The following is a 25,398-nucleotide window of genomic DNA, read 5'->3' on the forward strand; positions in this document are numbered from 1 at the left end:
TTTTATGGAGTTTCTGGGCTCCTGGCCTGGGGTACCAAGGCTTTAAGGAGCACCAGCAGTCGATCCCATGGGCAGTGCAAACACTGCCCTTAACCAGTGCTGAGTCTCCTCTGCCCAGCCATGGCAAACACGGCCCAGGAGCAGCTCCAGGGGCTGCCAGGTCACACTGGACACTGAAGCCAGGCCCCTCCACCCCAGATCCACAGGGAATACTGCCCACAACTCCACTTGCACCTGTGCAGGTTCAAACCCTGCACGTCCTGATGGATTACAGAATTATTGGCTCAGGGGATTTGTGTTCCCAGCTGTCTCAGATGTAAGATGTTAACGAATAGCCAGGACCTGCATCAGCAGAACAGCTTCAAGTCCATAATCACTTCCCTATGACTTTACACCTTCCCAAGCCCCTGCCAAGGGCTTGCCGAGATCCCTCCTCTGCCACTAAATCACAAAGTGACTGTTCCTCACAAGTGACAGACCCACAGCCACCAGCACGAGAGGGAGGGAGAAAGTTATTTTCCAGTCCATTGCAGAGCTACAAATGATGAGCTGGCCCTTTTCACACAGCCTGAATTTTGTTTGCATTCCTTCCAAACAAAGCCCCCATTGAGCACGGGGAGGACTCTGGGAGGACTCTGGGCGGGAGGAAGCAGAATGTAGGGCAGGAGGAGGGCACGGCTGGGAGCTGGAGCCTGACAGGCATCCCGCAGGCACATCCCACCCTGCAGGGATAACCCACGCAACACAGCACATCCCACCCAGCACAGGCCAAGAGCAGCAGAGAAAAAACTGCATTTTGTCTGTAATTCATTAATAATTGCTGGGTACACACTGCAGCAGCACCACGTGTGCTCAGCTCGGGGAAGAAAAGCAAACGTGCACAAATTCATCCTCAGGTCCATCAGGGCAAAGGAGCTGGGAAGGGGCTGGAGCAGCAGGAGCGGCTGAGGGAGCTGGGAAAGGGGCTCAGGCTGGAGCAAAGGAGGCTCAGGGGGGACCTTGTGGCTCTGCACAAGTCCCTGACAGGAGGGGGCAGCCGGGGGGGTCGGGCTCTGCTGGCAGGGAACAGGGACAGGAGGAGAGGGAACGGCCTCAGGCTGGGCCAGGGCAGGCTCAGGGTGGATATTGGGAACAATCCCTTCCTGGATAGGGCTGTCCAGCCCTGGCACAGCTGCCCGGGGCAGGGGTTGAGTCCCCATCCCTGGAGGGATTTAAAGCCCCGTGGATGTGGCACTTGGGGACACGGGGCAGTGGTGGCCCTGGCAGTGCTGGGGGATGGTCAGACCTGATGGTCTGAGGGTGTTTTTCCAGCCTCAGTGACTGTCATTCAAATCTCGTGTGTTCAAGCCACCCAGCTTCGTGCCACAGGCTCTGACAACAGGCAGGGTTTTTAAGTGTGTACTCAAAGAACAGCTCTCAACACCTGAGCTCCCGTGGCAGAACTCAGGGCACATTCCCATCTCCTGAGGAGCACCAGGAGGTGTCTGGACGGCCGTGCCCAGCTGTGCCACTCCCAGGGCTGTGTCACCCTGAGCCACAGCACCTTCTCCAAGAGTATCACCTGACTACAAAGTCAAGGAATGTTTTGGGCTGGGACTTTAAAGCCCATCCAGTCCTACTGGATGGGACAGGGACACACCCTCCACCATCCCAGGTTGCTCCAAGCCCTGTCCAATCTGGCCTTGGACACTTTCAGGGATGGGGATGGAGATTATGGTTGGATTATCTAGTCTGTAAATCTGTCAGCTATAAATGAAGTCACTGCACCACTAAAAGAGTTCAGGTTTTGTCTGGGTTTTATTTTTTAGTAAGATGAGGAGCCAAGGCTTTCCCTAACAGGTGTGTGTTTGTGTAATCCACGTGTTCTTCCACAGGTATCCACAGAGCTGGAATCCAGCAGTGCCAGTGTCCCAGGCACAAACAGCCCCTGGCCTGGGGTTTGCTATTGCCCCTCCAAAAATAAACTCTCCTGTCCAAGCTTGCGCTTCCAAAAACTCTCACACCAAGTGAAATCTTTGTCCCAGCAAAGTCCCAGCGCCCAGTGCTGGGGACAAGACCCGGAAAAACCAACACTGAGACCTTGTTCTGTGCTGAAGGGTGAAGGAGGGAGAAAACAGTTCCTAGAAAACCTCTGGAAAGTAGTGTTGGCACTTAAAACGTAGAGTGTGGTCTGGGATGCTGTTCATCCACACTGTGCAGGTCTGAATCCCTTGCAGAAGAAATGTTTTGAAAGACTTAAGTAGTAACTGAGATCATTAAGAGCTTAATTAAAAGCAGAACCCTCAGCTCTTGCCTGATGCGCTTGTGCTGGGCTTTCCTTGGAAAGGGAAAGTGGATTTACTGCTGAAGCTTTCTTACGAAATAATTAATAACTATCTTAACTGCTAACCAAGGGTAACGGCTGCCTGCTCTAAGCGAGTGACACCGCAGCATTAAAGCTTCTTTGCAAGAGCTGCATTGTCTTGAACGAGTTTAGAGTTCTGGACCTGATATATTTGGGAAGTTTGTTACTGCGAGGGCTTGGAGGACTAAGGAGGAATTTCTGCATGGAAAGGGTGATCAGGCCTTGGCAGGGGCTGCCCAGGGAGGTTTGGAGTGCCCATCCCTGGAGGTGCCCAAGGAAGGGCTGGAGGTGGCACTCAGTGCTCTGGGCTGGGGACAAGGTGGGGTTTGGTCACAGCTTGGGGTCGATGGCCTTGGGGGTCTTTTCCAAACCCAGGGATTCTGGGATTCTGCACCAAGGTAAATACATCTCTCTCGAGACTTGGGGGACCTCAGGATGAAATAGCTGTGCTTAGAAAGACCAGACAAAGCTTTCCACCCCCAAGTTAATTTGGCAATTTTAACAGCTCCCAGACTTAATTATTGCTGCATTTTCCTGCTGTTGTCAGTTCTCTTTCACTGTATTTTTGTTATTTAAATAAAGGCATTTTGGGGCTGTTTCCTGGCCCTGGGTAAGCTCTAAGCACACCTGGAGGATCCCAGCTCCACACTGACTCCAGGTATGGCACATCCTGTGCTCCTGGTATTGCTGTGCGTCCCGAGGCCTCGTTCCTTCACACTTTGTGAATGGGAGAGTTGTTAGTGAAGACAGCAGCACTTTCCTTCTGCCTGCCCAGGCACCTTCTTTGCTCAACATAGGAATTTCCAAAAAGTGAGGCAGTAAAGACAAGGTTTATGCCTTTCTGTGGCTATTAAAGCACTTGCTAGAGCTGGGTTGATGTAGGGAGGTGTTCCAGGCCAGGCTGGATGGGTCTTGGAGCCACCTGGGATAGTGGAAGGTGTCCCTGCCCATGGCATGGAGCTGAGCTTTCGGGTCCCTTGCAACCCAAACCAACCCATGATCCATTCTGTGATTACACTGCCTGGCTCCAATTCCTGCAGCCCCTCTCAGCTCCTTGGGGTGGCTCCTCTGCCTTGTCCATGGGAGATACGAAAGGAACAGGCCTCCATCACTAAGGGCCACTTTTAAGAATCACAGCTCTCTGATAAGGGTATTTAGGAAGGAGAAACTGAAGCTATTCCCGGCCTCATCCTTTGGCAAAGGCTTGAGTGAAAGCCTGGCTTTTATCAGGGAGCCAAACTCAGCTGACGTGGGAGGGAGTGGGAAGCTTTAGGCTGGCTGGGACAAGCCTTGGCACTCATGGCAATTCCTCCTGCAATCCGGCTTTGCCACCTCTGGCAGCCAGCACAGCGCCCAACTGCAGAGGGGAGGAACCACTGGAACGGGGCTCCAAAGGGAGCTGGAACCCACACTGTCCTCCCCCAATCCCAACAGCTTCTCTAACAGGAGGATCTCTGACCATCAGTGCTTTGGGAATTCTTCTTTCTCCGGAGAAAGCTTCAACAAAAGAGCACAAGGGGTCACTAGGCGAAGTCTCAAAACTCACTCCCTGACAATGAAATTATCAGAGAGACGGCGACGAGGAAACCTGAAAGCTTGGGATCACCTGGCTTCTTTTAAACAGTACCAGGAACTTCCAGATCCAGGTAAGGAACTGACACTTCAGGCCATGGCTACTCCTCCTAACAAAACATTTATTCATCAGGAGTGAGGGACTGCACTGCATTTGAACCCTCCCTTGTGTTCAGCCCTGATCACGTGTAGCATGGTCAGGCACATGGGAAGGAAGGTGGGAAGAGGGAAAGGCAGCCTGATCAGCAACAAAAAACCAAGGATGGAATCAAAACAAGCCTATGGATGCTCTGGGGTCTGACAAAATGCAAACACATGGTGCTGCTGGTTTAAACCCAGCAGGCAGCACTAATTCTGTTCATGTCTTTGCAGGAGGATGCCCAAACTCCACAGCCCTGCGCACACCCTGTTCTCAGAGCTCAAACACACTTAATCCCCTGAGTAAACAGCAGAGTAACTCAGTAAACCCAGCAGCTGCTCCTCCTCCTTCAGGGGAGAGCTCCTGCACACGCAGCTCACCTGCTGGTGCGTGTGTGCACACAGAATCCCAGCACACACATCCCCTGCTTCCCACACACATCCCCGGGAGAGCAGCCATTCCTGCATGGATCCTTCCTACACTTACATGTGGCAAGGAATTCTTTGAGGAAATAGAAAAAGTAGCATTCATCAAATCCCAGAATGGTTTGGGTGGGAAGGGACATTAAAGCTCATCTTACCCCACTCCATGCTGTGGGCAGGGACACCTTCCACTATCCCAGGCTGCTCCAATCTCCATCCAGCCTGGCCTTGGACACTGCCAGGGATCCAGGGGCAGCCACAGCTGCTCTGGGAAACCTGTGCTAGGGCCTTCCCAAGGGGAATATTGGGATTCCTTCCCAATATCCCTGTCCTCTGCCTGTGGGAAGCCATTCCCCGTTGTCCTGGCACCTTCTGCCCATATAACCCAGCCAGCCATGGAGAGCCGAGGACCAGAGAGGAATCTCCCTCCCTGAACACCTGGGCCAGACAACCCAAGTGCTGCTGCTGGCCAGAGCCAAGCCCACACAAAGAGCTGCAACCCAAGTTATAAATAATGCAGAGCCCCAGCACACACGGGCAGCACACGCTCGGGGGGTCTGCTGGGCCACGCTGCACATCCCCAGCCCTCTCAACGACAGGCAACTCCCACCCTGCGCAGACCCAGCATAAACGCTCCCCAAAGGGCTCCAGTTTGTGGTACAAACTGCCATGGGAGTTCCCTCAGCCTCCCAAGCTGCAGTGACTCAGGACTCCAGGGGCAGGATAGGGAGTACCTGCCTGACTTGTTGAGACACAGAGCCCAGTGCCCGGAGCGGGAGCAGAGCTCGGCAGAGGGAGCAAAGGGGCCCCAGGAAATGAACAGAGGCAGGGCAGGACTCCAGAGACCCTGGGCTCCCACAGCTATGGGGAGAAGCAGGAGCAGCCCTGGGAACAAGCCAGAGAGTATCAGTCAGCACAGTGACACTGGAATGGCCTCCTGGCTGTCTTTGCTCTCCTCTCCTACACCTTCGGTTCCATCATTTCTGACATCCCATGACCAGGAGTGTAACAAAGAACGCAAGCTATGAGTAAACCATGGATTTATAGGTTAGCAAAGCAGAAATTCGGTGATTCAGGTGTTTCACCTTCTCTGCAGGAAGTTTTTCCCAGTGCAGTGTGCAAACCAGAGCTGCAGCAGGAACTCACTCATCCTGCTCTGCAAGGTTTCAAGTCGTGACAGCTCAGCACTGACAGAGCACCTGCAGCTGCATCTGAGTAGAGTTAACACACACCTCACATGAAGTAAAGTATCACACACCTCAGCTGAAACCTTGGGAAATGTGCACTTAGCTCATTTACAGAACACAATCCTGGAATCGTCCACACTGGAAAAGACCCCGAAGATCACAGAGGCCAACCATCCCAGCGGTCTAAGAAAGCTCCACAACTGGGTAAGAGAAACTTCCCCCTGAAGTTGAAGGTCCTGCCTGGGAGCCTGGTTTGGATCAAGCTGGGCTTGGCAGGACCATGGGAACAGAGTCAAGTGATTTATAATGACTTTAATTCCACCAGCCACAACTGATGACACGAGCAGTGTTAACAGCTTTTTCCCAAACATCCAGTCCCTGGTGCCGACCCTCCCATCCTCAGTCCATCACCCAAAGGCCTCTCCTTCCCCAAAAGCTCTCTCATCACCCACTCACCAAAGCACTCCTTGCATCCTCTGCTTTTCCCCCCTGAACCTGGGCAAACATTCCCTGCTTTATCCCAAGGTCAGCAGCCTCCATCCATGCACACCATGACGGCAACAGCTACACAGAACTGCTTTTCTGGGTGACATTCACAGTAAGAGCAGAGACACTCCCATGGGAATAGCTGTATCCAACTGCTGGGGATCCACGGGACCTGCAGTATCCTGAAAACTGCTATTCTGTAGAGCAGGTATCAAGAACAGGAATTATGACCAGATCTCGCTCTGTAAAGATAAGTTAAAGACTCTTATCCAGTGACATTTGCTAGCATGAGTGTGTGTATCTTAAAAAAAAACTTATTTAATTCCAGCATCTATTTTTAGGAATGCAGTAGATTCCCAAAATCCAAATGAAGCACTTTAGCTTTTAACACAAAATTTGCTAAATTACAGATTCTTAAACCCAAGTGTATCTCCTTGCCAAGAGGCTGCTCAAGCTCTACCAGCCCCTCTTAGCGACCCCCTGGCTCTGTCCTGAATGCCCCATTTCCCAGTATTTTATAAAACTGCCCTTCCAGGCTGAGTTTCCCCAATTCCACACCAATCCAGAGAAATTCCAGAGCTGGTGACGTAAGGCAGGACACGGGACAGGAGCAGCAGCACCAGCAGCACTGGTGCCAGATCGTCTCCTCCCAATTAATCTATTCTTAACGAAGCAGATGACAGTCCTGCGAGACAGCAGCTCCTCGAGGTGACCTACATTCCCCTCCTGGATGCATTTGTGCGCTTCAGTCGCTGTCACACACCCCCAACAGGGTACAGGGAGATCTGATTTATGCAAACCAGCCCTGACCAACCCATCAGGGGACTCGCTGAATATTCATTTTGGTGACAAATCCAGTACTCTGGCTTCTATCCCCCCAAATCCCAGGCTTAATCCCCCCCAGACAATAGGAGGCTGTTGTTATCCAGCCTGACCTGGTGTCTGGGAAAGGCCACGTGCTGGAAATTCATCCACATCTCTCTCCACTGCTGGGGAAGAATTTTGGGATCCTCCTGCCACCAGAGCTTCCCAAACCCATCTCATATTGCCCTTGCACCACCAACCAATTCAGAGATGAACAGCACTCCCAACTGCAGGACTCAGAACTCCAGGAGTGAAGGAGACCTTCCTAACCAGAAATTCCTTTCTGAAGTGCTCCTGTTGCCCTTCAAAGCAGCAGAGGAGCTGTGAGTAGCTGAGGTCTCTGCCATTGGCCCTTTCAGGGACGCACAGCAAAGGCAGGGCACCAAAATTGTCTCACTGCAAGTCTCACCCTTCTCCATGACCATTTTTGAGATTTGTATTAAAAATCACAAACGAACACCTGAGGTGAGTCACTACAAAAGGCAATACTGCTGCCAAGAATTCCTTAAGAGCACCTGGCAGCAATATTAAAAAACATCAAAAATATGAAATGACCAAGGAGACAGAGGTGGAGGGGGCTGTGTGTTCCCCACACAGCAGGGTGCCACACCTCCGTGGCAGTGGGGACCTTCCACCCCTCCACTGCTCATCACCTACATTAAAATATTAACCCCTTCCAGGAGCAATCCTTGAGATCTCCTTTGTTACACCTTATTCCCTCCAACAGGGAGAAGTCCATTACCTTGCTATCACACACTGGATACTTGCAGATGTAAATCCTTTTATCAGCTGAACACGACGTTTTTCTTCTAAAAAGTACAGATTCTATCCACGCATTTAGGTCTGGGAAGCCACAGGGCTGTAAGGAAGCAGAGTATCGATACACCAGGAATTCCCTGAAGCTGCTGCTCCTCAAGCAGCACTGCTCATGTTGGATAGATGGATTACAACAGGAACTGCTGTTCAACACCACACCTGACGTTAAAATCCAAATTATCAGGAGGTGGGAAAGGCCCTGGGACCACACAGCAGACATGGAGCTGAGGTCCCATCCCATGGATGTGCCTGGGAGGGATTTCCAAATGTCTCTTCCTCATTCAACAATGACACACAGGGCCTTCCCAAGAGCTCCACATTGACCCCGAGTTCCAGGTCCCTCACTCCATCTGCTGACCTGGACACAAACTGCCAGTCACAAATTTTGTACTAATCTTCGTAAATAAATTTCAGCTTTTCTGTAAAGTGAAGGTGACAGCTCCTCCAAGGGAGGAACTAAGGTGTGTGAGCTTAAAACCATTAGTTAGAGGCGCCTGCCTGGGAGGCTGGAAGGAAAGGGGACTCAAGGGACTGAAGTGAAATCCCCAACAGCTCAAACCAACCTGTTTCTACCTTCCCTTCCTTAAGGGGCACCACATCCTCCTCCAGGTTCCCAGTAAGGGACAACGGCACACACAGCCACACCTGAGAAACTCGGTTATCACAGATCATTCGGGTTGGAAAAGCCCTCCAGGGTCATCGAGTCCAACTGTGCCCAATGCCCACCTTGTCCCCAGCCCAGAGCACTGAGTGCCACATCCAGGATTTCTTTGGGTACCTTCAGGGATGGGGACTCCAAACCTCCCTGGGCAGCCCCTTCCAGTGCTAATCCGGGGGATTAACAAACACATCCTTGGTGATTTCAGCTGGGGTGGAGGCTGAGGCAGCACCAAGGGACAACGTGGTTCTCCCACTCTGGGAAAGAACAGGGCAGGGGACCTGGGCAAGCTCCGGCTGCTGCAGCTGTGCTGGGACACTGCAGGGAATGCTGAGCAGTGCCCACAGCCAGGTCCCATGGCAGCCACCTGATGGCCACGGCAGTCCCTGGGACCAGAGCCTCAGCCAGTGGGCCAAGGCTTCGTGGCACAGTTCTGATCTGGTGGTTTGGTTCCTGAGCCAGCACTCTCCATATCAGCGCCTGGGCAAAGTTCAGGAGATAACCAGGGCAAGGAGCATTTCCCATAAAATGGAGCATTTCCCAAGTGCTGTGATCTGGACATGAAGAGACAGCCACTTCCAACAGCTCAGAATCCAACATGTTGAACTTCAGCACCCACTCAGCAGATGTGTTCAAGGCACAGCTGCCACAGGTTTTGGGAGCAGCGAGCGTACCTGGCATCCCAGCCATGCAGACAAACACTGGGATCCCAGACAATGGCGGAGGTTCAGAGAGAATTCCAGAACTGCTGGGGCTGGAAGGGACCTCTGGAGATCCTCCAATCCAACCAGGGTCACCTGGAGCAGGTGGGTTTGAAACGTCTCCAGAGGAGACTCCACGTCCTCCCTGGGCAGCTGTTCCAGGGCTCTGTCACCCTCCATGGACAGAAGTGCCTTCCATGTGGAGAAGGAACTCCCTGGGTTCCAGTTCATGGCCACTGCTCCTCGTCCTGTCACTGGCACCACTGAGCAGAGTCTGGCACCATCCTCTGGCACCCCCCTTGGAAGTATCTGCGTGCACAATCACTGTGGGGCAGCACCCGGTCACAGGCAGGGACAGAGGCCATTTCTGAGGCCAGAACCACGGATGGAACCTCCTCATCCTCTCCTCCCCAGCTGCCCTCAGCTCACTGACAAACACCAGTGCAACTTTTGTCCAGGGAGGTCTGACTTACCCACACTCCTCCCAGGGAAGGAGTTTCAGAAGTCACATGAAAGCACAGTTCAAATCTACATGTAAAAAACAATCTCTGTGCAGAGAGAAGGCTCCAGGTTCCTGCTGACACCACCTACACTGTCACTAAGGTCCCCGAGACCACAGCTTCAATACAAGCAGTTATTTCTTCCAGAAAAAAGAAATTTGATCATTTTGTTATTCCAGCAGCTAAACCTTACACAAGGCTCCCACAAACAAAACAAAAGAAAATGAACAAAGGAACTATTTTAGTGATGTTTTATGCATACCAAGAGACAAGAGAGACAATAAGGTTTTTATTCATAAGGTACTAAGGGGAAAAAAAAGGAAATGAAGCTCTAGCAAGAAACAGAACTTTCTTCAGAGCTGTTCCCATGCAGCAGTAACCTCTGCTCAGCATCAGTTAATTCCAGGTTTGAGGGCTGATTTAATTCCCTGCCATTACATCTTTCATTTTCCAATATATTCAATTAACTCTGGTCCAGGCACCTTTACCAGCCCCTATTTTTAGGGAGGGCATCACATGAAGCAGCTGCATCTCCTCATCAATCCCACTGTCAGGAGCCCATCACAACCCACACCCAAAATCACAGCAGGGAGAAGTCTGGAATCCAGACAGACCAGTCTGCAATTGGAATTCTACTCTAAACCACCAAGGACATGAATTAAATATGTTCAAGTTCAATTACAGCCAATTAAATCAGTTTTCATGCATGTCTCACCCTACTTAAGCTATATTTGTTAGCTAGGAAATAAATACAGTACATGAATCTGCTTTCACATAAACTGCTATTTATGAAGCACAGAATTTGTCACTACTTGCTGCAATGGTAATTTTGCCCTCAAATTACATAAAAATAAAATTCAAGTTAACACTTATCCTGGCTAATTTATACTTAGCAGATGGACAAGGCAGATAACACATAAATGAAGGGGAGTGAATTCATTCAGAAAAGCATCAGCTTTACCAAAGAGGAGGTGCTGTGTTGGGGAGGTCATTAAAAGATTCAGCCACTTGATTCACTGTCATGGAATCACCGAATCCCAGAATGGTTTGGGTCGGGAAGGATCTTAAAGCTCAACCTTGTTCCATGGGCAGGGACACCTTCCCCTGGACCAAGCTGCTCCAAAGGGATGCATGTGACGATTTACTGCTGGAAAATCCGTTTCTGTTCTCACAAACACAGAATAATACCATTATGTCTGAGAGCATCCCAAGCCAGGCTGCCCAGGGCAGAGAGTTCTGTCACTGCTGGCACCAAGCACACGCTGCCATCAGTGAGGCACCAGCACTGCCACCCCACATGTGACCTCAGCATCATTCCTGCTCACAAAGGTCTGGGGACACGCTGTGAGCCAGCCCTTGCTGGGTGACATTTCCAGCAGGGAATGGCTGATTAAGGACACAGGCTCCAGGAACACGGCTGTGCCCAGTGTTCCTGCAGGATGTTCCCTCCGAGGCTCCAGTACTCAATAAACTCAACAGGTGTTAAAGAACAGCTGCCACCTCACTGGGGATGTTCCCAATTACTGAACAGCAACTCACACATCAGGAAAACCTTTCATTCATTAACCCCTCAGCACCAATAAAAAGCACGGCAGCAGGGTCTGATCTTTGGTTTACACCAAGTTCTAGGAGCCTGTAAGGCAATTCCTACACATCAAGGTAAGGGCACAGCGTGACGATGGGAGTTCCTCCAGCTCCCAGTTCTTGGAGGAGGTCAACTATTGGAACACCAGATGTTTCCACCCAAGCTCTAGTTCTCCAGCAAGTGAGAAGATGAGTGGCAGAGCTCTCAAGTTCATCAGCAGGGAAAAACCTTGAAATAAAGGCCCATTGTTATGATATTGCCCCGAAGCATCACATTTATCAGGAAGTTTTATCACCTTTTTTAGCTATTATTGATACTGCAACAGTCAAACTGAACTCCCAGAAAAAGCCTGAGAAACAGGAATAACGAGCTTTTGAAAATGTGGAAAAAACTGAAAGAATGTCACACGACACACCAAGAATCAAAATTTCCTGCCACCCCAAAACACCGGCATGTCCCGAGGCAGCACTGGAGACTGCCAGACTTGTTTGGATTTTTTAGTTTGCTGCACTCTGCCAGAAGGTTCACAGAACCCCAGAATGGTTTGGGTGGGAAGGGACACTAAAGCCCATCCACTGCCACCCCCTGCCATGGGCACAGACACCTTCCACTGTCCCAGGCTGCTCCAAGCCCTGTCCAACCTGGACTTGGGCACTGCCAGGGATCCAGGAGCAGCCACAGCTGCTCTGGGCAACCTGTGCCCCTCAGCACCCTCCTGGGGACCAATTCCTTCCCAATATCCCATCCACCTCTGCCCTCTGGCACTGGGAAGCCGTTCCCCCTCGTCCTGTCCCTCCAGCCCTTGCCCCAAGTCCCTCTCCAGCTCTCCTCAAACCCCTTTAGGTGCTGGGTGTCCCAACTGGTGCTGCCTGAGCCTGCTGCTGAGGACAAAAGGAGGTCAACACTGATCACAACAGGGAAAACTTGATGTGGGTATTGGGAAAAAGTTATGCTGCAGGTGGTGTGAGACTGGAACAGAAATGCAGAGAGGTGCTGGCACTGCTGTCCTTGGGGCAATGAGAGACCCCAGGCAGCCCAAATTAACATGGCCCTGCTGTGAGGGGACAGAAGCACAAAGTCCATGCTCCACAGGCTGCCTCAGCCTTGCTGTTGGTCCTGGGTGCCAGGACAGGACCTGAGGTGGGGATCCCATTTCCCAGGGTGTCAGAGCTGCTCTGGCTCCCATCAAAAGCCCTGCAGTCAGGGGAGATTCCTGCTGGACAAGGTCTCCGTATGATCATCAGAGCATCTGATAGTGGCCACCAGCTTTGAAAGAGCTTCTAACCCTGCAGGTGGGCGAGAGGCAGAAAGAGCAGGCAGCAGAGGTGGTGTGAGATGTCCTGCTCTGAGCATGTGCAGGTGTTGTTCCCCAGCTGCTGCTGAAGCTGCCACGCTGCGTGGTCACAGCGACTGTCAGCGCTGTGGTTTGTCACCCTGGGGCTCGTGGGGCTGCTGCTGCAGCTGTTGGCAGAGCTCTGCTGCAACCTCAGCTCTTTTCCTGCAAATCCTGACGTTGTTCTCTGACACAGTCCACGGTTGGATGGGGCTCGGAACAACCTGGGATGGTGGAAGGTGTCTCTGCCCATGGCAGGGGGTGGAATAAGACGAGCTTAAATGCTCCTTCCAACCCAATCCGTTCTGTCATTCCATGACCCAAACCCAGGCAGCTCCATCTCCTGCTCTCTGGCTGGGACAAGGACGCTGGGACACATCCCTGTGGCACATGGCCACCTCAGCTGAGCAGACACTGCCAGTCTAACGCTGTTGCAGGTGGAGTTTCTGAGCCCCTTTGATGGAACCCACAGCATTTCTGCTCACTGAAGCAGGAATGAGACATAGCAGACTTCCCAGAGAACTCACATTCCTGGTCCATGCTGTCCCAGACAGACCAACAGGAAGCACAATTCCCAAAGAATTAGACATGAGTTACCTTTGCTTTCATCAGAGATTTGTGTAGCTAAAATAACTAACTTTGTTGTTTACTGGGAAGATCAAAAAGTTCCATGGAGATGAAAGCACTTCCCAGCACGCTCAAGGAATCAGGAGCGTCGGAGGGACTCCCTTAACCAGCAATTAGACAGCTGTGCTGAGGCTCCACATCTGAGCTCCCTCTCAAGTGACAGAGGCACACGCACGTCCTGCCACGTGCACAGAGATGGAGGTGACAGCTCAGCTTCTAACGAGCTCGTTCTGCCACAGCAATCCCACTTCGGAGAAGGAAGAGGAGAGGATGGACGAGACACAGTCTGCAGCAAGCCTTGGAAGGTGTGAAATCAATGTTGCTACCCGAGGAACTGGAAACTTCTGGGTACTGCTATCAGCATTTTAATGACCTAAGCTCAGACATTTATTATAGATCTGCAGTAATGAAAGTGCAGTCGAAGTGGTGCCCTCAGGGAAGTCACCTGGCAGGGAGATTTGGTGGTGAGGAAGAACAGGTACCATGGCCATGGCTAGAAGGGCAGGAGATGACACCTGGCACGTGAATACATCAGACATCAGTAGGTGAATTCCTATGTCCAGGCACCCAAAGTCAGTAACTGAGCACCTGAAGGGAAATGTAAAACCACCTTTACTGTAGAAGATTACGATGCTGGTGAGACCCACTTAAGACACAACCATCTCAGGGGCAGAATAACTTATTTGGGACCAGGTACAACCCGTTCAGGGAATGTTGTCAGGAAACAGAGGCAAGAGCTTGCTCCCAGAATGGCTCATCCGTGCAGATGAGCCATGACAAAGCCCAGCTTTCCTGAACCTTCCATAAATCCAGTGGGTGGTAGCGTACCCTGACCCAGCCCAGGTCAGACACCCATCTGGATACCCTGAGATGACACCTGAACTTACCAGAGCACCACCCACCCGTGGAACCACGGCTTTTAAGGGTTCTGAAGCTCAGCTCTTGGGCCAGGACAGCCTCCCCAAGCATGACACTGATCCCAGTCCCCCAGCACCAAAGGAACTCCCAGTACACACAGCAGCAGCATGCCACGCCAGAGCTGTGCTTTTGGGAAGACACCATTTCCAACACCCCTCCTGGTCCAACGACAGCTTCAGTAGATCCAAACATGAAAGCACACCAGTTTGAAAAGCATCCTTGAGGAAAAAGCTGTACAGTGTGGATATCACTGTAGGAATTCCATACCCATCGGCTCTCAAGCAAGGAGGCCTCTCTCTGGGAGCATTAAGTGAGATTTTGGAAACGCAAGACACAAATGAGTATTTCTCCAGGTTACACAGCACAGAACAGCCACAATCCCAGCGGGAAAGAAAGCCTGGAGTTGTTTTAGCTACAGAACAGAACCAAAACATGCAGAGACTTTAGTTAAACCCACACAAGACTTGTAGTCAAACCCACACAGAAAGGAAAACCTACACAGTTGAGTTGCACCGAAACACCAGACGTTCCAGACAACTTGCAGCAGCAGCTCTGGTCTCTTCCCTGTTCTCCAGGGCCAGACAGGGAATTCCCTCAGCACCAGGAATTTGACAAGCTGGTTTTTCACAAAGCATTTCTGAAGTACCTTTCCCCCTCACAAGAGTTACACAAAGCAAGGCTAAAATCCTTCTCTACTCTGTGCCATCAAAAAGTCACAGAGCAAAACAGGCACTGGCTGCCACTGCCCGGAGAATCCGTGCAACCTGCTCTGCTCCCATGTCCTGTCTGGGCATTTCTCAAGCCCAGGTGGGATGAACTTTCCTGGCAGAGCAGCCCTCTCCCAGCCACCATCCCACCTGAGGTTCTCCAGCTCACTAACAAGCAAGAACACGCTGGCTTTCTGTGCTCCAGGGAGGAGAAGCACGGAGCAAGCTACGGGCACCCAGGGCGGGGAGAGCCCACGCCCTGCTCCAGGGCTGCCAGGAGCAGGGACACGGAGCGGGGCCTGCCGAGGCAAAACCCCTCACAGGCAGCACTGCTGGACTACAGGCAGCCACATCTGCCTGAAACTCTTCAAGGGAGGGTTGATTCTTCCTATCCCCTGATGAGGTTTTCATCAACAGGCTCTCAATCAATCCCCTAATTAAATATCAGTATTGACTTGAAGCGTGGAAAAGATCAAGTGTTTTCTCAGGATAAAGAGAATCGTTGAATCACAGGATGGTTTGGGTGGGAAGGGACCTTAAAGCTCATCTCATTTCACCCCCTGCCATGGGCAGGGATACCTTCCACTATCCCAGGGTGCTCCAAGCCCTGTCCAACCTGGCCTTGAACACTTCCAGGGATACAGGGGCAGCCACAACTTCCCTGGGCACCCTGTGCCAGGGCCTGCCCGCCCTCACAAGGAAGAAAATCTTCTACAAGAGCATAACAGATTTTCTTTTGAAAGACAAACCAAGGAGTCAAGAGCAAATCACTTCTCTGCACCTCCCAGTTGTGTTTATCACTCAACAAGGCACTAAAAACTAATCATTGGCTACTTAAAACAAAGGCTGTGTTCTGTGTTCCTGCTTAGCAGTTCATGAACAAGTTTCTACCAACACCAACAGACATTTCGCTTGGCCTCTGAAAATTCACACGCAGCCCACAGATCATACAGCCTGTCACAAGAAGCTACAGGCTTGTGCTCCAAACCTGAACGCACATTACCCTAGGAAATATCAGTGACTTCCTAACTCTTCATCTCTGTCACTGCTGAAGTGACAGCTCAGTCCCCTCCTGGAAACAGAGCTGGCTTAACTGGAGCAGCCAGCCCGGGCCCTCTCCTTCCATTGCACGGCTCCTGATCGTACTCAGCACACTCGAGGAGCAGCTGCCCGCGAGTTTCAGCTGCACATCAGCAGCGTGTCAGCGCAAGGACAGAGGAGCAGCAGGGCTGCCAGCACAGGACTGTGCCCGAGGAAGCAGCTCCGCAGCGTTCGCGTCCTTCCCCGACCGGCTCTGCCCGAGGCACCAACAGCAACAGCACCGGGAGAGGAGCAAGCCCAGTTTAGGGTTTGTTTCATACTGGGGGCAGGGAGCAGAGGCGGCCAGGCACTGGAAATGCTGCCAAGAGTTTTGTTAATGTGGAACTGCAACCAGAAAGTGAAATTTCATGGGGAACCTCTCAGGGCCAGGGCAGTGCCCGTCCCCTGTGCTGGCACTGCTGGGGCACCTCCAGTGCTGGGGGCAGCTCTGGGCCCCTCCTGACAGGAGAGACCCTGAGGGGCTGGAGCGTGTCCAGGGAAGGGAACAGAGCTGGGAAGGGGCTGGAGAACCAGGAGCGGCTGAGGGAGCTGGGAAAGGGGCTCAGGCTGGAGCAAAGGAGGCTCCGGGGGGACCTTGTGGCTCTGCACAAGTCCCTGACAGGAGGGGGCAGCCGGGGGGGTCGGGCTCTGCTCGCAGGGAACAGGGACAGGAGGAGAGGGAACGGCCCTCAGGCTGGGCCAGGGCAGGCTCAGGGTGGACAGCAGCAGGAATTTCCCCATGGAAAGGGAGCTCAGGCCTTGGCAGGGGCTGCCCAGGGAGGTTTGGAGTGCCCATCCCTGGAGGTGTCCAAGGAAGCTGGAGGTGGCACTCAGGGCTCTGGGCTGGGGACAAGGTGGGGACCGGGCACAGGTTGGACTCGATGGGCTACGAGGGCTTTTCCAGCCCCAATGATCCTGGAATTCTGAGTACAAACACCACCTACTCCGCTGTTTCCATGTCCCCTGCTGCCGTATCACTCCACCAGCACAGATTTGGAGGGTAACGTAAGGAGCCCCATCAGGGAACTGATCCAGCTCAGCTGAAAAAACAGCCACGTTACACAAAGAAGTTTCCAGCCAGCTCGGTTCCTCAGCTCTTCACCACAGCCATCCCCAGTTTCTCATCAGCTCTGTGAGGCGTGTGCAAAACTGCTGCTCATTATTCACAGCCCTAGATGAGAAAAAAACCCAAAACGCACACAAACAAAAACCCCAAAAACCCCTACCAAATAAAACCAAAACCAAACCACCCTACTCGTACAGTATCACACAAGCCCAACTCGCTCTGTAGCCCTTCTCCCGGGTGTCCCAGCAGATGGAGGAGAGGACAACCCCTCTCCAGGCCAAACAATACTCGTCCAGCCTCCAGCAGCCAAGAGCCGAGGGGATTCCCAAGCTCCAGCCTGCATCCAGAGCACTGCCACTGACGCACCCACTTCCATTTCCTACTTTCATTCTGAATCCACAGATCTCTTCCCCTCCAAAATTCCCCTGGCAGCCAGTTCTGCAGCGCAGCCACCTCCAAGTGGAAATGACTTCGGCCTCTCCTGCTGCCTGATGGGTTCACATCACGGAAATGACTGAGCAGGAGTTGGGCCAGGGTTTATTGGGGTTTTTCCTTGTCTAATTCACCTGCTCCATGGCAGGAGTCAGAAGCAGATGGAGCCCACAGCCCGGGCACAACATGAACACAGCTCACAGCTGCTGCTGCTCCGGTAGGCTGTAGGTATGATACAGAAACAGGATATAATCATGGAATGGTTTGGGTTGAAGGGGCCTTAAAGCTTATCCCATTTCACCACCTGCCATGGGCAGAGAGATCTTCCACTAGACCACGTTGCTCCAAGTCCTGTCCAGCCAGGCCTGGAACACTTCCAGGGATGGGACACCCACAACTTCTGGGAACAGGCAAGTCAGTACTTCCAACTGTTGTAGTAACCCCCCTTTTTTTTTTTGGAATCCTGAAACTACTTGTTTTTCAAACTTCATTGCAACCCCTGCACAGCAACAGCATCTTCACCATTCAAACCATCCTTTGTTTCCCAAAATTGGCCAAGTTTTTCCCCATTCTCTATCTGGGGATCCTTCCTTCTGACATTAATATATCACAATCCTGAGTGAACAAATCCTCCCAGGATGCACAAACAAACTTGTATTTATTACTTGAGGACTCTTGAGGACTCCTTTTTAAAAACTTCACTGCTTCAATGTGCCAATATCAAGTTATTTCAAAGCAAGTGGTTCCAACTCAAACCCACTTCTAATAAAGGCAAAAGAAATAATTAAAAAAATAATAATTTCATCAAAGCAGTTTTCCTATACTTCATTAAGATACCAGTTTTGCATGCTCCTGGCACAGCTTTGGTTGTGCTCAAAATAAAACAAACCTCAAAAATCACTGGTTTTTATCTCTGGATTTGTAGACTTGCAGCCAGGTGAGTAAAGCTCAGGAATACAGAATACAGCTGCACCTCCAGGAGGGGTTAAGATCCAGGTAAGTTTTACGTCCATTGGGAGCACTGGGGGGGAATCTCCCAATGCTTACACACCCTTTGTTCTCCTGAGCTGTTAGTAGAGATTTCATGGGAAAACATTTTTTGTGACTCATCTTCATTTGCATTGGACTTAGTCAGACAACAGTGATTACATGCTTAGGCTCAGTTCTGGCATTTAAATTTTTCAGCAGCCATCCTGGCCAGAACGGCAGACCCAGAAACAACCCTCTACCCTTCCCAGGTGCCAAAGGCTGGACCCCTAGGAGCTCCACAAAGCATGCACAGCTCCTACAGATCCTTTTTCCACAGCTCACTTCAAACCATCAACAACCTGACACACTGAATGCCAATAAAAAGATATTAAAAATGAAGATCTCAAGGATACACTGACTGGGAGTTACTTACCCTAATATTTTCAACATTCAAAATGAAGACAATCTGCTGGAAGCAGGAGTGGCAGCAGGGAAAGCACTAAAATGAGGAGGAGCACCAAGGAGCACCACCACTGCCCAGAGGCACAGCTGCACCCCCTCACTGACCCCGCGAGGAGTATCCCTAGAGCACAACTGAGAAGTCACCACAATTCTCAAAACCAAGTACCATAAAAATGATTTTTGCACTGGAGAATTGCTGGAGAACAGTTAAAATTTAAAATGGTTTGTGATGGACTAAGTCTTCCAAGAGTTATTCATTTTGTACCTGCAAACAGCAGGGCAGCGCTGGAGGCCGAGGCCCTGCCCTCCCCAGGGAGGTTATGATGACTCTGGGATTTCTTGCAGAAATGCCATCTGGAATATTTATAGTGCCTGAGATGGGGCAATGAAATCAACTCACGCTGGCACCTCAGCACATCCAGAAGCTTAACTGCTGCTTTAGCAGGAAATATTAGATTGAAGTGACTCAAAGTCAAAGTAAGAGTATGTTGAATTACAGGGACAGCAAGTTATATCCCAGCAGCCATCATGCATCGGGATTAATCAATGTTCAATGGTGAAATGTGAACAGAAGTTACTAACGTGAAGCAGAAATGCTGTGTGTCTTGCCTTACATATGCAAACAGGCCTTTGGTTTGAGAGAATTAAAACCTTTTCCCCACGCATCCGCCTTAGACAGAGGCCAGTTTCAATATTCCTTGAGATCCTTCTTTTCTTTACAGACTGAGGACTGAACCTTCCAGTGCCTGAAGGGAGCCTACAGAAGAGCTCAGAGTGCCCTTTGGACAAGGGCTGGGAGAGACAGGACAAGGGGGAATGGCTTCCCAGTGCCAGGATTAGATGGGCTATTGGGAAGGAATTGTTCCCTGGGAGGGTGGGCAGGCCCTGGCACAGGGTGCCCAGAGCAGCTGGGGCTGCCCCTGGATCCCTGGCAGTGCCCAAGGCCAGGCTGGACATTGGAGCTTGGAGCAGCCTGGGATGGTGGAAGGTGTCCCTGCCCAGGGCAGGGGGTGGAACAGGATGGGCTTTCAGGTCCCCTCCCACCCAAACGATTCCAGCATTCTATGAACCAGTCCCACCACCAAACACCGCAGTATGTTTCACGTGCTGAACTATCCCAGGCTGTTGGTGGAGTCCTGAGCAAACCCAGAGCTGGGAATCAGAGCTGCTTGGGTTATTCAAACACAGGAGAGCCTCAGCCAAGGATCCAGTCACCTCCCGTCACCCACTGTGTACACAAGGGCTTTGGAAACCACATTTCCTTGTTGCGACAGGTCAAAGACTCCATCGGAGGTTTTCCCTGAAACTCTGCTCTTCCAGCTGCAAAACCAACCAGAGCTGCACAGCTGCTGAGCTGGGATTTCCCACAGCAGGACCCCCCATGGAAAGCCCCTTTTCAGGCTCCTGGATTGCCACTGCTGCTGCAGGGCCAACCTGGGGAAGTGCGAGAGCTGCAGTCACCAGCGGGAATTTGAAATCCCATTTTCAGCCAGACTGCTGCATCGCTTGGCAATAATGCAGAGAGAACTGAGTGGACATGGATAACTCAGGTATTTGGATTCTTCCCTCATGGATGGGCTGTTTTTCCCAAGGTGCTAATGGAGACTCTCCCTTTCAACTGACGTTGCCCACACAGGACACTTCCCTCCAGGTTTCCACATCAACTTACAAAAGGACTATGGAAACAACACATTTAAGGCATATTTGGGCAGTTAAACACCACACAGAGAACCTATTTGTACCCCAAAACCTGCCAAATTCCACTGTGAAGACACAAACCTGGCACACCAAATATTAACCAAAGGGTGGACACAGCTACCATCACTGGTTCAGTTCAGAATTCAGGGAATAAAACACCTCTGCTGTCCAGTTTAGGCACTCCAGAAACAAACAGCCACTGGTTTGACTGGTGGGAAACACTTTCAAAATGTCCATGTGCACACTTCCTATTAAACTTGGTGATACTCCTCTTGAAGGCCCCGAAACTGCAGAGTTGGACCAACAACTAATACTAATTACTAAATTACTAATTATTAAAAGCACGAGTTGTCTGGAGCAGGAGCCACTGCGTGCCTGCTGACTTCTTAACTATGACGTTGACTATTTTTAACTTTGGGAATTGAAATAAACCTTCCCAACGAACTCCAAAGGCAAGGAATGCCATGTGATCCCAGCGAGGATCTGCCAAGCAGTGCCAAAATACACCCTGGCCACAGCAGTAAACCCATCCAGCCTCCCAGAGCCATGGGAAGGGACAACATTAACAACTGTCACACAGTCCCCCAAAAATTCAGCAGAACATTGAGTCGAGGCCATAAGAGGCAACAACTTTCTCAATGCTTAGTTGTCACAAAGATACTTTTTTTCACTTTAAATTTCCCAAGCCTTGCTTAAGAGAGTCTTTTTATGTGCTATAGTCCAAGGTGCAGTTTTTGGGTGACGTTTCAACACAGATGAGGAAGTGCACAGAATTTATACCCAGCACTAGATCTACACTGACACTCCACGTTCCCCCAGTGAACAGCTGCATGACCAGTGATTTAAGGGATTTATAGCAAGCACAAAAGTCAGTTCCAGCTCAAACTCCTCAAAATAATTTTCTTTTTTATCCAGATGTGGGTATCTGCATGCATTACACCAGTGGGTGCTGCAAGAAAGCTGAGACAGGAATTATCCTTAATTTACAGAGCCAGTCACCAAGAAGGTGAGAAGCTGCTGAACTGAACTCTTCATCTGCAAAACAAGATGTTCAGGAGAAGGCAAACAAAACCCTGTGATATACCTGGGATGGAAGGATATTGGGTACCAGGCCTGTCCCATGGCACAGACTGCACAGAAAAGGCAAAGGCACATCCCTCTTTCATGATGTCAGAGCAGCTCTACCTTGGTCAGGAGCTGCTCAGCGAGGAAGGGCTGGAGTCAGCTTTGCCAGGAGCCCGGCCAAGGGGGGAAGGACAGCTTTGTTGGGCAAGAAAACAGACCCCACCCACGAGCACGATCGTTTCTGAGCCACATCAATAGCGGTGCGAACACGGGGACGGGGATCCCACCGCCCTGCTGCCCGCAGGGACAGGGATTAACGCTGATGGAAGGGGCCAGGTGGGCTCTGGCGGCTGGCGCAGGGCGTGGGGGACGAGCTGCCAGCGCAGCCCCCGCGGGGGGACAGCGAGGGTCGCTCAGGGTCACCCAGCGCGGAGGGAGGAACCAAACCCACCCTGCCGGGCGGCGGGGGCGAGGCGGCGTCGGGCGGCACCGGGGCGGCTCTGCCGGGGCTCCGCGTCCGGGATAAGGGGACAGGACGGGGACCCCAGGGGGACACAACGGGGTCCTGAGGGGTGACACAGGAACGGGCTGGGAGGAGTGACACAGGAAGGTCCTGGAGGGACACAGGGCGTCTTTGGGCGGATGCAGGAGTGGGGCTCGGGGGTGACACAGGCGGTCCCTAGAGGGTCACACAGAAACGGGGATGGGGGTTCCTGGCGGGGGGGGGGGTCACAGGGGGTGACACAGGGGGTCCCTGGGGGGCTGGAGATAATACAAGGTATCCCTGGGGGGCGACACAATAACGGGGCTGGAGGGAACACCGGGGGTCCCCGGGGGTAATACAGGAACGGAGCTGGGGGGTACGGCGGTGGGAAGCGGGGTCTGCAGCCCCCCTGGGCGGAAAAGCACTGACCAATGGTGGAGATGAAGGTGGTGTTGAAGGCATCGTCGGAGAAGCGGAAGAGGACGCAGGTCTTGCCGACCCCCGAGTCCCCGATGAGCAGCAGCTTGAAGAGCAGGTCGTAGGTTTTCTTCGCCATGGGGGAGGGCGCGGCGGCCGCCGCCGCCCCTCCTCGCCGCCTCCTTCACCGGGCCCGGCCGCTCCCGAGGGCGGCGGCGACGGCGGAGGACGAGGAGGAGGAGGAGGAAGAGGACGAGAGCGAGGAGGAGGAGGGGGCCCACAAAATGGCTTCCTGTGGCGGGGCGGCCTCGCGCGCTCCCCGCGCCCGCGGCTCCTCACGGGGAGGCGGCGGCGCCCGCCCTCATAACCCCGCGGTTCGCCCGGCTCTGCTCGGCTCGGTGGGCCCCGGTTCTTCCCGGCCCTTCCCGGTTCTCCCCCCGGGCTCGCGACGGCTCCTCAGAGGCGCTGCCGAGGCTGCGCGCGCGGCCTGGGCCCCCCACCTCGCGCACCGCGCAGGCCCGGCGGGGGCGCGCGCGCACACCGCTGTGACGTCACCGGGCGGGGGGGCGGGGGGCGGTGCGGGTGACGTCACCGCGCGGCCCCGGAGTTCGTTTATTTTGTGCGGTTTTTGCTTTGATTCCCTCGCCGGGGCCGGCAGGAGATGGACAAGCTCCAGGAGCGGCTCCGTGGGAATCTCGTGGGGTTTAACGGGACCAAGGGCTGGTGCTGCACTCGGGTCGGAACAACCTCCCGGATCGACCCAAGCTGGGGAGGAGCAGAGGGAGAGCAGCTCTGGGGAGGACTCGGGGTGTTAGTGCGTGAGAGGCTGGACATGCCTTGGCCCTGAAACCCCCCATATGCTGGGCTGATCCCCCAGTGTGGGCAGCAGGGAAGGGGGAATTCTGCCCCTGTGCCCAGGTGGGAGCCCACCTGCAGAGCTGCCCCAGCCCTGGGGCCAGCAGCACAAGGACGTGGAGCTGCTGCAGAGAGCCCAGAGGAGGCCCCGGAGCTGCTCCAGGGCTGGAGCCCCTCTGCTCTGCAGCCAGGCTGGGAGAGCTGGGGGTGCTCACCTGGAGAAGGGGAGGCTCCAGGAAGAGCTCCGAGCCCCTTGCAGGGCCTGAAGGGGCTCCAGGAGAGCTGGAGAGGGACTGGGGACAAGGGCTGGAGGGACAGGACACAGGGAATGGCTTCCCAGTGCCAGAGGGCAGGGCTGGATGGGATATTGGGAAGCAATCCTCGGTCCCTCCTCCGCTCGGCCCCGCTCAGCTCGGTCCCTCCCCGCCGCGCCGCAGAACCCCCGCCTGATGACGTCACCGGCGGCCGCGCGAACCGGGGGCTGCCGGCCCCGCCCTTGCGCCGGCGCGAGCCCCGCCCCCCTCGGGGCTCGCCGCGCTCCCATTGGCTGCGCCTCCCTCCTCCCCCGGGGGTGGGGATGACGTCATCGCGGAGAGGGCACAGCGCGGCCGCGGGCGGGCGGGGCAGGGCGCGCCCCCTGGCGGCGGAGCCGTGAGGGGGCAGAGAGGCCGGAGCGGGATCCCGGCCGGAGCGGCTCGGGAAAGCAGAGACTGCCGGAATCGTGGAAAGGTTTGCGTGGGACGGAACCTCAAAACCCATCTCATTCCACCCCCTGCCACAGGCAGGGACACCTTCCACTATCCCAGGTTGCTCCAAGCCCTGTCCTGCCTGGCCTTGGACACGGCCAGGGATCCTCAGCTTCTCTGGGTGGGCAGCCTGTGCCGGGGCCTCACCGCCTGATGCCTTTTCCTGGTCTTAAAATCAAGAGTCAAACATAGTTAGAAGGGAAAAAGGGATTTTACCTTGGTAGTTATTTTAAGGATCCTTAGGTGCACACGTCCAGGTCATATGCACTGAAATGCACCCCGCTGAATATGCCCCAAAAGATTGGGTATAACATTATAGGTGTTACTAATTAGCAGATCTGTCAAAGATTCCCCAATGAGAGGCTCAAGTGAGCCCCCCTCCCCAAGGATCCTTCTCCTGGATGGTTCTATCTTGGTTTACAGAATGTGTTCTGGAGAGGACCTTGGGCTCTGGGGCACACTGATCCCTAACTACAAAGCTTCTAAAATGTTTAGTCTCTGAGCTTGACAAACAAGTCCAAGAATGTAGGCAAAAAGCACTAAGAATACAGAAGTTGTAAAAAGGTATAACAGGGGTATAAAAGAAAAGGCAAAAAATCTTCATGGCATCAGCCCTCACAGCCAAAAATTCCTTCCCAATATCCCTCTGGCAGTGGGAAGCCATTCCCTGTGTCCTGTCCCTCCATGCCTTGTCCCCAGTCCCTCTCCAGCTCTCCTGGAGCCCCTTCAGGCCCTGCAAGGGGCTCTGAGCTCTCCCTGGATCCTTCTCTTCTCCAGGTGAGCACCCCCAGCTCTCCCAGCCTGGCTCCAGAGCAGAGGGGCTCCAGCCCTGGAGCAGCTCCGGGGCCTCCTCTGGGCTCTCTGCAGCAGCTCCACGTCCTTGTGCTGCTGGCCCCGGGGCTGGGGCAGCTCTGCAGGTGGGGTCTCACCTGAGCACAGGGGCAGAGGGGCAGAATTCCCCCTTCCCTGCTGCCCACACTGGGGGATCAGCCCAGGACTGGGTGATTTCTAGGTGCCAGCACACACATCCAGGTCCTGCCCAGCCTCTCATCCACCAGCATTCCCAGGATGAACTGGAGGGGATGGCTCAGGCTCTGATGCAGCACAAGGAGCCCAAGGACCTCCTGCACCTGGTGTGTTTGCAATGGAGCTTGTGGCAACCTGGACATGGGGAATTCCCTCACACCTCCTGCTCTTCCCACACAGCGGAGCAAACTTTCTTGCAAGAGCCAAGCTGTGGAATCACCACTAAAGCCACTGGAATT

The 25,398-nt window shown here is 53.1% G+C and overlaps 1 protein-coding gene across 1 annotated transcript in view; it reads right to left on the bottom strand.

Annotated features, from left to right (window-relative positions):
- The window catches only part of RAB10 (RAB10, member RAS oncogene family), a 42,746-nt gene extending 19,703 nt beyond the window's left edge, over window positions 1–23,043 (bottom strand). The window contains exon 1 of the mRNA XM_039568721.1: window positions 22,545–23,043. Within this exon, the coding sequence (XP_039424655.1) occupies window positions 22,545–22,671 (127 nt within the window). The 5' untranslated portion in view covers window positions 22,672–23,043. The remainder of the gene's footprint in view (window positions 1–22,544) is intronic.
- Between the last annotated feature and the right edge of the window lie 2,355 nt (window positions 23,044–25,398).

The sequence above is a fragment of the Corvus cornix genome, chromosome 3 (assembly GCF_000738735.6).
Source record: "Corvus cornix cornix isolate S_Up_H32 chromosome 3, ASM73873v5, whole genome shotgun sequence".
In the NCBI taxonomy this organism is placed as follows: Eukaryota; Metazoa; Chordata; class Aves; order Passeriformes; family Corvidae; genus Corvus; species Corvus cornix.